At 44.1% G+C, this 12,965-nt stretch overlaps 2 protein-coding genes across 6 annotated transcripts in view; one reads left to right on the top strand and one right to left on the bottom strand.

The window, feature by feature from the left end:
• The window catches only part of LOC146377003 (NACHT, LRR and PYD domains-containing protein 12-like), a 554,927-nt gene that overhangs the window by 290,040 nt on the left and 251,922 nt on the right, over positions 1–12,965 (top strand). The window lies entirely within an intron of this gene.
• LOC146377009 (protein NLRC3-like) overlaps positions 1–12,965 on the bottom strand; it is a 34,841-nt gene that overhangs the window by 20,960 nt on the left and 916 nt on the right. The window contains exons 2-6 of one of the 3 annotated variants that reach the window (XM_084944985.1): positions 9,787–9,918; positions 9,601–9,702; positions 8,770–8,871; positions 5,742–5,977; positions 3,739–5,635 (exon numbers count right to left, since the gene is read on the bottom strand). In XM_084944985.1, the coding sequence (XP_084801111.1) occupies positions 3,739–5,635; positions 5,742–5,977; positions 8,770–8,871; positions 9,601–9,702; positions 9,787–9,875 (2,426 nt within the window). In that variant the 5' untranslated portion in view covers positions 9,876–9,918. Of the gene's footprint in view, positions 1–3,738; positions 5,639–5,741; positions 5,978–8,769; positions 8,872–9,600; positions 9,703–9,786; positions 9,919–12,965 lie in introns of all 3 variants that reach the window. The other 2 variants (XM_084944984.1, XM_084944986.1) reach the window with 2 other exon arrangements.

Here is a 12,965-nt window from a genome sequence, read left to right as displayed (position 1 = left end):
AGGGAGGAGATAGAACCACTGACATCAAGACAAGCTCTGAGCACAAGACCTATATAGGCTGGGGTCTACCAAACCAGGCAAGACCCCAGGTGCAGGCAGCAGGGTGTAAAATGCTAGCAGGCAGGGCATACCTGGAACGCAATAACCAAGTGGCCGGCATAATATACAGAAACATCTGTGCTGAGTATGGCCTGGAGGTCCCGAGGTCAAAATGGGAGACGCCCCATAGAGTGGTGGAGAATGACCGAGCTAGGGACTGGGACTTCCAGATACAGATGGACAAAATGGTGATGGCTAACCGACTGGACATAGTGGTGGTAGACAAACAGAAGAAGACTAGTGATAGATGTAGCAGTTCCAAATGACAGCACCAGCAGGAAGAAGGAACGCAAGAAGCTTGAGAAATACCAAGGGCCTCAGAGAAGAGTTTGAGAAGATGTGATGGGTTAAGTTAACAGTGCTCCCAGTAGTAATCAGAGAACTAGGTGCAGTGACTCTCAAGCTAGCCAAGTGGCTCCAGCAGATCCCAGGAACAGCATGTCCAGAAGAACGCAGTCCTAGGAACAGCTTAGACACTCAGGACCCTCAAGCTCCCATGGCTGTGGTAGAGGACCTGAGCTTGAATGATAGACCACCCGCAGGGGCGAACGGGGAATTTTATTTTTATTTTTTTTACACAAACAGACATTACGAAATGAATGATATAACCAATAACATGAACCAATAACTAGTATTAAAATGTTTCCAGTAGCAGACTCTTTATCATTGAAGTATTGATAAGATAAGACCCCAGATTAAATGTTAATATCAGGTTATTAATTCTAACAGCTGTTAGAAAATAACAAAAAAGCTGCTGGTGTCTCACCAACATGTTAACTAGGCTGTGTGGAAAGGTATGAGAAGCCCCAGCTTATCTCTATCAAACATGAAATAAAGGACTTAACATCCAGCCTCCTTATGGTTATAGTAATACTAAGCTCTAAAAAAAAAGGATATCTAAATGTGATTCTGCTCATAGTTAATCAGGCATCATTTTAATCATGAACAATTACGATCAGGTATAAACCTCAATATAATGAATCAGAGTTTAAGTTGATAGGAATATCACCGATGCTACATTTGTTACAAGTATCATTACTGATCCGATGTGTGGGCACTGAGATAAAAAGAAGAAGAGCAGTAGATCCTTTTTTTTAGATAGACAAACAGACGACAGACAGACAGACAGCGTGTGCGTGTGTGTGTGGTTATGAAGGTTGGTGTTGGATTAAAGCCGCACAGGAGTTGAAGGATTTTGTCCTGAGTCTTAGGAGGACTGGTCTGCGGCCTCTTATCTGTCTTCACCTCAAGCCCGGTACCAGGTCATTTGATCATGTGATTCTTGTTTCATGGAGCGTTTGCTTTAGCCTTGCCAAACTGTTTAAATTGTGGCCGTTCCCCTTTTAACTCTTTGTTTAACAGTAAAGGTTAAAGCTTGTGAATAAGTATTACATATTTTTTATGATTCTGATATCTGATCTTAATATGAGATCTGCTCATCACTAGCAACCCTCCTCCAGATTATGACAGCATGTAAACATTATGATATTTATGAAGCCGCTACCCAAACAAAAATTGAATTTATAAAAGACAAATAGGTGGTAAGAATGAGCAGCTCACACATTTAAGACCAGGTGTAACCAGAGTTTAGAGTTATCTGCAAGTGAAATGAAGAAAAGTTACTTTAAAGTATAACATTGTTTAAACTGTTGGCCGATTTCACTATTTTTTTTCCTTGAACGTGGCGTGGTTGTTGGTCTGAATGTTTCACAAACTGGTGATCTACCAGGATTTTCCCACACAGCCATCTCTGAGTTTACAGAGAATGGCCTGGGAAAAAAAGGAATTATCCAATGAGCAGCAATTCATTGGATATTGGATGGCAGAGTGAAAATGCCTTGTTGATGCCAGACGTCAGAGGAGAATGGCCTGTGCAATGAAAGACATTATTAATAAAACTAATGTTAAGATATCCATGTAATACCTTTTACAAATCATATTATGAATTTGTTTATTTATTTATCATGAGTCTTAATAAAGCTGGGAATATTTTTAGCTCATTCCTGCATTTTAAGACAGTTTCTTGTGAATATTGTGTGGTTTATTACCTACATTCAGGATGACTATGTGTAGTCAAACTTCCCTTTGACTACACAATCACAATCACAAGACAATATATAGAAGAAATAGATAAAATAGATATGAGTTGATTGCATAGTTAAAAACATGATTGTGTTCAGTCTGACAGTATCTAGACAAATGTACAGAGATTAAAAATATATTTGTGACTCTTATTGAAGATCTTTAGAGCTTTTGTGAATTTCATCATCTCTTCCATGTACAAACGTTTTCATGTACACATGTTTTTCTTATCTGATGATTCAGTCATGTGATTCTAACTTTAAGGTTTGTTTCAAATAGCAGAGAAAACCACTCTGATGAGTCTCTGTTGGTGCTGTTTATATCGTCGAGTAGAGAAACAGTGGCACTTGGTGTTCACTCTCTTCTTATTTTCTTCAATCAGTGATGAATAGTAAGATGTTCTGGCTTTGCGGAGGGCTTTCTTATAAAGCAGCAAACTATTTCTCCAGGCTAAATGATGATCTTCTAAATTTGTGACACGCCTCTCTCTTTCCTCTTTCCTCTCCAGCTTACGAGTCATCTGCTTTAGGCTACGTGTTTGAGAATTATACACGTAGAGTCAGGTACTTCTGATTTGAGACCTTAGTTTTCACAGGAGCTACAGTATCCAGAGTCGTACGTAGTGAGGAGGTAAAATTATTAACAAGATGATCGACCTCTGTTGGAGTAGCGTTCAGATAGCTGCTCTGCTCTATGTTGGTACAGGGCAGCTATCTGAACGCTAGTTGTTTATTGCTGGTTTTTAGTTTGTTTTTTGTCTTTTTCGGAGCTGACACAGTCTCTATGGAGATGGGGGTTTTTTTTTTTGGGGGGGGGGGGGGGGTAGCAGGAGGACATAACTCTTCTTCCTGGTCCCAAGTCTGGATAGTCATATTTTGGGGGGTTTAATAAATTTGTCCATATTTCTAGAAATGAGAGCTGCTCCATCCAAAGTGGGATGGATGCCGTCTCTCCTAACAAGACCAGGTTTCCTCCAGATGGTTTGCCAATTATCTATGACGCCCACATCGTTTCTGGGACACCACTCAGACAGACAGCAATTTAAGGAGAACATGCGGCTAAACATGTCACTCCTGGCCTGATTGTAGTTTTCTCTGGTCCCCTCCCCAGAGTCCCACGTTGTTTTGGCAAAGTTGCACACCGATTCAATATTGATTTTAGTGACCTCTGATTGGCGTAACCGGGTGTCATTACTGCCGACGTGAATTATGATTTTACTGAATTTACATTTACCCTTAGCCAGCAGTTTTAAATGAGCAGTGACTTATTCCACATCACTACATCCTGAAAATTAGTATATATGTGTGATAATAAAAGGGACATCAACATAAAGTGAAATAAAAACATGAAAATCATATTTAGAAAATCTATCTCAGTACCTATGCTATGTATTCATAAACAAAATACCGCTGAAGTTAATTTAATTCAGAAACAGGATCTGAAATCTACTATTTTCCTTGATCTTAATTTCTGTCTTTTTAATTACCCACAGAAACCCTGGTTTATTTCTTAATAACAAATCTACTACTCTATGCTGATGAATTGATTTAAACTCACCGAGCCTTTCTGCAGTTCCTCACAGCTGAAATCAGTCTACGCCGTCCCTGGTTTGATGTGTTGTACTTCTGCAGGTCCAACTCATCCAGAACCTCCTCTGACATCTGTAGCATGAAGGCCAGAGCTGAGCACTGGATCTCAGAGAGTTTCTTCTCTGATCTGTTCTCTGACTTCAGGAACTCTTGGATCTCCTGAAATAATGAGAGGTTGTTCATCTCCATCAGACAATGGAAGATGTTGATGCTTCTGTCAGGAGAGATTTTATCACTGTTCATCTCCTTCAGGTTGTTGATGACTCTCTGGATGGTTTCTGGACCATTCTCTGTCTGACCCAGCAGACCTCCTAAGAGTCTTTGGTTGGACTCCAGACAGAGGCCATGAAGGAAGCGAACAAACAGGTCCAGATGACCAGTTTTACTCTCGAGGGATTTCTCTGTAACTCTGCCGAGAAAGACGTCCAGAGATGGGAAACGCTGATCATTAAATTGATGAAGACTGTCCTGAGATGAAGTATGTCCAAAAAACCTAACAATTTTCCCTTTAAATGACTTTAGGGTAAGGTGACTGTGTTTTTCTTCTTTTAAGGATTGCCCCAGAAGGTCTTTCACCACCTCTGTCTTTCTGTTGTTTTGACAGTGGAACATGTAGACAGCAGCCAGAAACTCCTGAATGCTCAGATGAACAAAGCAGTAGACTGGTTTCTGGAAGATCACACACTCTCTTTTGAAGATCTCTGTACAAACCCCTGAGTACACCGAGGCCTCTGTGACATCCAGACCACACTGCTCCAGGTCTTCTTGGTAGAACATGATGTTTCCTTTCTCCAGATGTTCAAACGCCAGCCTCCCCAGCTTCAGAAGAACTTCCCTGTCACCCTCCGTCAGCTCCTGTGGACTCGTCTCATGTCCCTCATGGTACTTGTTCTTCTTCCTCTTTGTCTGAACCAGCAGGAAGTGTGAGTACATGTCAGTCAGGGTCTTGGGCAGCTCTCCTCTCTGCTCTGTAGTCAACATGTGCTCCAGAACTGTAGCAGTGATCCAGCAGAAGACTGGGATACTACACATGACGTGGAGGCTCCTGGATGTCTTCATGTGGGAGATGATTCTGCTGGACAGCTCTTCATCACTGAATCTCCTCCTGTAGTACTCCTCCTTCTGGGCGTCAGTGAAGCCTCGTACTTCTGTTAGCCTGTCAACACATGTCGGAGGGATCTGATTGGCTGCTGCAGGTCGTGTGGTTATCCAGACGAGAGCCAAGGGAAGCAGATTCCCCTGGATGAGGTTTGTCAGCAGCTGGCTGACTGATGACTTCTGTGTGACATCAGACAGCAGCTTCCTGTTGGTGAAATCCAATGAAAGTCTGCTTTCATCCAGGCCGTCAAAGATGAACAAAAGCTGAGAGACAGCCAGCTTCTCTGCTGTGACCTTCTGTAATGTTGGATGGAAAACATGGAGCAGCTCCAGAAGACTGTACTGCTCATCTCTGATCAGGTTCAGCTCCCTGAATGAAAGCAGAACCACCACGCTGACATGTTGGTTCTCCAAGCCCTCTGCCCAGTCCAGAGTGAACTTCTGCACTGAGAAGGTTTTTCCAACACCAGCCACGCCGTTGGTCAGAACCACTCTGATGGGTCTCTGTTGGCCAGGTAAGGCTTTAAAGATGTCCTGGCACCTGATTGGAGCGTCATGGAGGGCGTCCATCTTGGAAGCTGTCTCCAGCTGCCTCACCTCATGTAGGGTATGAACCTCTTCACTCTGTCCCTCTGTGATGTAGAGCTCAGTGTAGATCCTGTTGAGGAGGGTTCTACTTCCTGTTTCATCACTTCCTTCAGTCACATGTTCACATCTCCTCCTCAGACTGATCTTATGTTCATCTAAAACCTCCTGCAGACCAACATCTGCTGAAAGAAAGAAAAACAGAAAGAAAACTCTTCAATGTCTGAACAACACAAGAAGTCCAGTTTTCAGAAATGAGTCCATCAGCAGACAGATGTTCAGTCTTACTTTGTACACAGCTGCTCTGACTGGCTGTCTGCAGTCCAGCTCTGGTTCTGCATCTTTCTCCACACTGGGGACAGGAGGAGACTCCTGATGAAGCAGACTGGTCCCAGTATGAGGAGACGCACTGTCTGCAGAACCAGTGTCCACAACTGGTAGAGACTGGATCCTTCAGGACGTTCTGACACAAAGCACAGCAGGACAGCTGCTCCTCCTCACAAACACCACTCCTCTTCCTCTCTCTGTGAACACATTTCTTTAACACTAAAACCATTTACTGTAAGTGAAAAACATCTAGATTTAAACTGCAGTTATCCACAGTTCCTTTGATTTCATCTACACTAATGAGCTGGGGAAGTTAGAGGGAACTTTGGGAAATATTATATATTAATGGACAATCATGAACTGTGGAAACTTTCATGGACAATTTATAACCAATAGAAAAGTCATGTGTGTGTTCATGTTGCTTAATGTGCTTCAGTGCAGTTAGACTAAACTAAACTCAGCTAGCTTTGTTAGCTGTTTACAGCTGTCTGATTCTCTCCTACACTCACTTATACTGTATGTTAATACAGTCGGATTTAAACTAAAACTGTTCTCATGGAGATATTTTTCTGTTCCTCTTGTAAGTCAACAGAATAACTGATACTGATTGTAATAAGGCCCATAAATTACAGGGGAAACCACTGACAGTTTTAGCTTATTGTAGGAGCCTACATGGAGTTTGTGGATTTTACACGATTATGACAATTTGGGTTAATGATTCCTCTCCGTGATTCGCTACCTTATCGTGGTGGAGGGGTTTGTGTGTCCCAGGGATCCCAGGGGCTATGTTGTCTGGGGGCTTTTGCCCCCTGGTAGGGTCTCCCATGGCAAATTGGTCCTGGGTGAGGGACCAGACAAAGAGCGATTCAGAAGACCCTTATGAAGAGAACATCGAGGGAACAGTTTACCCTGCCCGGGATAGGGTTACCGGGGCCCCACCCTGGAGCCATGCCCGGGGAGGGTGCCCGAGGGCGAGCGTCTGGTGGCTGGGCCTTAGTCCATGGGGACTGGCCGGGCACAGGCCGAAGAGGAGACATGGGCCCATCCTCCCGCAGGCCCACCACCCGCAGGAGGCGCCATAGGGGTTGGGTGCATTGTGTGCCGGGCGGCGGCCAGGAGCGGAGGCCCAGGCGGACTGATCCTCGGCTGCCAAGACTGGCAATAGGGACATGGAATGTCACCTCTCTGGTGGGGAAGGAGCCTGAGTTAGTGCGTGAGGTTGAGAGGTACCGGCTAGATATAGTCGGGCTCACCTCTACGCATGGCTTGGGCTCTGGAACCAGTCTCCTGGAAAGGGGCTGGACTCTGTCTCAGTCTGGAGTTGCCCCTGGTGAGAGGCGGCGGGCTGGGGTTTTTCCGGGTGGATGAGAGGGTTCGATCCCTGTGCCTTAGGGTCGGGGTGCTGGAAGGTGCTCCACCTGGAGACTCTGTTGTCCTGCTGGGAGACTTCAATGCTCACGTGGGTAACGACAGCGAGACCTGTAGGGGCGTGATTGGGAGGAACGGCCTCCCTGATCTGAACCCGAGCGGTGTTTTGTTATTGGACTTCTTTGCAAATTACAGTTTGGCCATAACGAACACCTTGTTCGAACATAAGAGTGTCCATAGGTGCACGTGGCACCAGGACGCTCTAGGCCAGTCCGTCATGGTGAAGAGGGAGCTGAGTGTAAAAGTGAAGCTCTCAATTTACCGGTCGATCTACATCCATACCCTCACGTATGGCCACAAGCTGTGGGTAGTGACCGAAAGATTGAGATCGCGGATACAAGCGGCAGAAAGGAGCTTCCTCCAAAGGGTGGCTGGCCTCTCCCTTAGAAATAGGGTGAGAAGTTCGGCCATCTGGGAGGGGCTCAGAGTAGAGCCGCTGCTCCTCCACATCAAAAGGAGCCAGCTGAGGTGGTTTGGGCATCTGACAAGGATGCCTCCTGGGCGCCTCCTGGGTGAGGTTTTCCGGGCATGTCCCACCGGGAGGAGGCCCTGGGGCAGACCCAGGACACGCTGGAGAGATTATATCTCTCGGCTGGCCTGGGAACGCCTTGGTGTTCCCCCGGATAACCTGGAGGAGGTGGCTGGGGAGAGGGAGGTCTGGGCTTCTCTGCTTAGGCTGCTGCCCCCGCGATCTGGCCTCGGATAAAGCGGATGAAGATGGATGGATGATGGATGGATGGGTTAATGATTAAAACTATAAAGCTATGACTCACTGGCTTAGAGTTGTATTCTATTGGAAGGAATATTTACAGATTGAGATATTAAGAATATTGGAATAAGTTTATAGTTTGGCTTCTTGTACTCAAAATATATGCTTTTAATTTGATAGTCTGGCAGAGAAGTGAGGAGAGTGAAGCCACACAGTTGTTTGACCTCTCCATCCCTCTGCATCCGTTTGAACTGTAATTCTTTGATAATTGGGGATTCAGGTATCCTGGATTGTAGCTCAAACTTGCCCACAGTCCTGCTTCATCACTGCTCACTCCTGCCTGTGTTAGTGCTGAGTGGACAGTCATAGCCTGCTGCTAGCATGAATGCTAAATGTACTGCTGTGGATGATCAGCAGAAAAAACCCGTTGTCAGTTTGACTGTTTGCTGTATTTAAAGTGTTTTTCTCAGTTTATCTGTATTCAAAGTGCATTCAGGGCTTTAGCTGACAGCTCTTTGTGCTAACAAACTAAACTCTCTTAGTTTAAGCCAACAGACTTTACCAAACACAAAGCCAGCTGCTACCTCCATGGGTTAGCTTGTGTGACTGGTGTTTACACCAATGAAATCTAAATACACAAACGTGTCCTCCAAAGTGTGGGAGCACTGAGTGAAACATAAAAGCTGAAATAAAGCTGCCTCTTTGACTTCATCCGGTTGTGTTTGGGTCCAATCCTGCCTGCCACACAGCGCTACAGGACAAAGTCTAATATTTTTTACTTTTTAATTAATAGTTGGTCATATTTATCCGGGAAAACGCAAACATGTAAAGGAGTCATCACAGCTGTCTGACCTCGTTGGTCCAGGTTCAGCACTGAAGGCTGGAGGTTTGTTTTTGGACCGGTCCCTCCTCACAGACAGACAGCTGGATACTGCAGACTGTGACCTCTGACCTCTGCAGACACAAACATGATGAAAGTCTTTGAAGCAGCTGTGATCACACAGACTGCAGATAATGCAGCTGTTTCCTGTCAGTAACTGCCTCTGTGGCTGTGATAGCTGCCATTAGGAGCGTTCATGTGTTTGCAGTTAGACGAGGAGATGTTACCATCATGGAGATGTTACCAAATCCTGCAGCATCATGTGGCACAAACACTTTGTGTTCCTGTCAACTGCAAGCAACAGGAAGTTCATTAATAAAGGCAGGATGGAGACGTGACTGTGATGGGTCTCCTTCATCCAGCTGTTACACACATCTGGGCTCACACGACGAGGTATGTCTAATAAAGCAGCTGCTCTCTGAACACTTTTCTGAAGAGGAGCTGCACAAACCTTTGTTTGCTTTCTAGAGCAGCGTATCATCATCACAGAGCACAGCTGGCACGCTTGTTTCTGTTAGCTTAGCCACCAGGCTAAAGTCAAACTACCCACTGCTAGCAGCTGTTTCTATCATAGTTTAGGATCCAGATGTGTGAGGTCTAAATTTACCCCTAGGATTAAAATAAATAGTTAAAAACAGCCAATTGTGTCCAAATGTATCTTAAAACCAGATAAAATGACAGTTACAGCTGAGCCTGTGTGTCCTTTGAGACACTGCTCTGCTACAGAAATGCATTTTAGAAACCAGGAGACATCAAAATCATTTAAATCAAACTGGCATCAGTTCATGTTACTAACAGCTCACCTCTCTGCAGCAGACAGAGGCTGGACTTTAAAGTTAAGGGGGCGATCATTGGACCAGGCACTCTGTAAGGACACAGAGCTGGGTGGAGGTCCAGGCTGGTTCCTGTGAATAATGATGGAGCAGTGATGTGAGTGCTGAGCTGTGACATGGAGAAGAGTCGTGGACAGTTAGAGATGGTCATCTCACCTCTGAGCTTTGGTCTGGCTCTCATGTTCCCCACACAGAGTGGTTTTAGAGGGAGGGACTCCCTCCTCTCTGTCCTCACACTGATCCATGCTGCTCAATTCACATCAGCTCACACATACTTTCTACCTTCACCTGCAGAGGAAACACAAATCATTCATGTGCACATCAACTGAAATCCTCCTTTCATCATGTGTGCTGTCCAAATATCAGCTGCTTCTTTCCTGCTTCATCTCAGTGTCAGCTGAGAGAATGACAAACCCACTATGTGTCAACATTTGATGGATGATAACACAGAAATATGAAATGATAATGACCTAAATCTGTCCTGTTGATAATGAGACGCTTTGATGAGTTGTGACTGTCTGAGGTGTTACTAGGATTAGGGCTGCCACGATCAGTCGACTAGTCACGATTACGTCGACTATCAAAATCGTCGACGACTGATGTAATAGTCGACGCGTCGTTTGAAGCTTTCTAAGATCCCAAAAGCCGCAGGAATAAGTAGCAGGATTTAAGAGTGTAATAACAGACTGAAACAGAAGATGGCAGCACTGCATGTACAAGGATGCCAGCTGCCGTTAAACCCCGAAGAAGAAGAAGAAGCTGTGTCTAGTGATGTGCGATACCACTGATTTTCTTTCCGATCCGATACCAAGTAATATTCAGGGTGGTATCGACGATACTGCTCCGATACCGATACTTTGTACAAAAACTTATTTTATTTATTGTATCTCAAATTAAAGCATAATAATGATTACAGGACATCAGATTACTTGTTCTTATCACTTAATAATGCAGAGTTCATCATGTAGAAATAAAAAAACTGAAGTTGTGCTATTTGAACACCTTGCCTGCCTGCAGCACTAAAGGACCCGTGAGAGACGTCTGTCTCGCCCTAGCAGCACCTGTCCCTCTCCTCCTCTTCAGTTCGCCTCAACATATGCTCGTCATATTCTGGGATATGATTTACTCTGAGGTGTTTGACAAGGTTAGTGATGTTGCCGCAACCATACATGCCAACCCTCCTGATTTTTCCGGGAGAATCCCGAATTTCAGTGCCCTCCCGAAAATCTCCCGGAGCCACCATTCTCCCGAATTTCTCCCAATTTTCCACCCGGGCAACAAAATTGAAAAACCATATCGCAGAATTCATAGCGCGGCCCAGCCAATTCCAGTTTCCAACAATAGCGGCAGCGATTTAGTTTTAATATTACTCTTATTTCTCTTTCTGGGTCGCAAAAAAAACTTTTAACATATTTTCAGGTGAGAATGTAGCTGTGTAAACTTCAAATATCTGAGCCGACCGACACATCGTCTTCAACCCCCGAGGTCTTTCACTACTCGGGTTAAACATGATATATAAGTCACTTTGATAACTTAAAAATGTTCTTGTTTGGCTTTTTCGGGGTTTTATTTGTTCGTGACTAAATCGGTTTGGCTGAGAATAAAGTTATTAGATTAGATTAAATTTAACTTTATTAATCCCTCGGGTGGGTTCCTCCGGGGTTTTCACACAGCTGAATAAACGTCAAACAGAAAACTGTTTAAACAAAGTGTGAGACGGTCGAGAGTTTACGTCAGTGCCCAGTTATATTTTAGATAGCAAGGAGCAGACGGCAGTTTCACTCCACCGAGGGAGCTCGTGCCATACTACCCGGCTTTCTTTAGACCGCGAAGGCCGGGTCCTCAGGTGGAAGCAGCCTCTGAATTCGGACACCCCCGCTGTTTCCGGGTCAGCCAATAACAACGGTGACATTTAACGTATTTTACCCGATAAATAAACCCTGTAAAATGTATTTTTAATGTCTCCCTAATTCTGAGGTCGCAAGGTTGGCAAGTACGGCCACAACACCTCACTTTTTTGCCACATGTATCGCAAACCACATCTCAGCTGTTTGTGGAGGTAAAATAAGTCCGCACATGACTCCAATTACGCTCAGCCATTGTTGTGAGTGCGCGCGCCAAGGGGCTGCGAGTTATTATACAGCCGTATTTCGCACATGACTATGAAAGGCGGAAGAGGAAGTAGTTCCTTTGAATGTAGACAATCCGAATGTTATAGTTTCTTTCCACTGTGTTCCTGTTAATGATAAACTACAAATTTACCCTAAATTACTAAAATATCGATATTTTAATGTGAGAATCGATTCTAGAACATAAATGATTGGTATCAGAGCAATCGATATTTCAGGATCGATCCGCACATCACTAGCTGTGTCCCAGAATTCATAGCGCAGCCCTGCTCAGTTTCCAACAATGGCGGCAGCTAGTTAGTTTTAATATTACTCTTATTATTCTTTCTGGGTCACAAAATAAACGTTTAACATATTTTCAGGTGAGAATGTAGCTGTGTAAACCTCAAATATCTGCTCAGTTTATCAAGACACCACATATTTTCAAAAGCGCTCCGACGTTTTCAGAGACGTCTGTTACCCACTAGCTCGATAGCTAGCCGGGAGCAAGGCTCACTAGAGCCGTGAGAACACCGGACTCCCGGCAAATCATTTTCAAACCCACCGCCATCTTTCGCTACTCAGGTTAAGCATATATAAGTCACTTAGATAACTTAAAAATGTTATTGTTTGGCTTTTTTCAGTATTTTATTTGTTCCTGAGTAAATCGGTTTGGCTGAGATTAAAGTTATAGTTTTTACACAGCTGAATAAACGTCAAGCAGACAGCTGATTATCAGAAGTGTGAGATGCTCGAGAATTTACTCCAGTGTCCTGTTATATTTTAAATAGCAAGGAGTTTATTAAACTTCACCGAAACAATCTGCAAATTTCATTAAAAATTAATAAACTATCATCTTGTCTTTATTTTTAGTTAGCACATACCTTAAACACTTAAAGCTGTAAGCTAATGATAGTTATATAAGAGCAGATGCTGCTGGTGCAATAAGCTGTACGTTTTACGTCCAATGGATGATGATCTGATTAGTCGACTAATCGCAAAAATAATCGGTGACTAGTCGACTATCAAAATAATCGTTTGTGGCAGCCCTAACTAGGATGTAGAAACACTGGGGCTCAGCCCTGAAATCTTTGCTATTTTCACTTGATAACAGCAGCTGTTTAAAGTTACTGAGTGTGTTTGATAGTAAATGAATGTAAATGTGAGACACTGTGTGCTCACAGCTAAAGGCTGCAGTCAGCTGTGTTAGAGCGTCTTTCACACAAT

The sequence above is a fragment of the Perissodus microlepis genome, chromosome 11 (assembly GCF_051167445.1).
Source record: "Perissodus microlepis isolate ML-2025 ecotype Zambia chromosome 11, ASM5116744v1, whole genome shotgun sequence".
Lineage (NCBI taxonomy): Eukaryota > Metazoa > Chordata > Actinopteri > Cichliformes > Cichlidae > Perissodus > Perissodus microlepis.
Note: the sequence above shows the minus strand (reverse complement) of the source record. Positions and strands in the feature narration are given on the sequence as shown.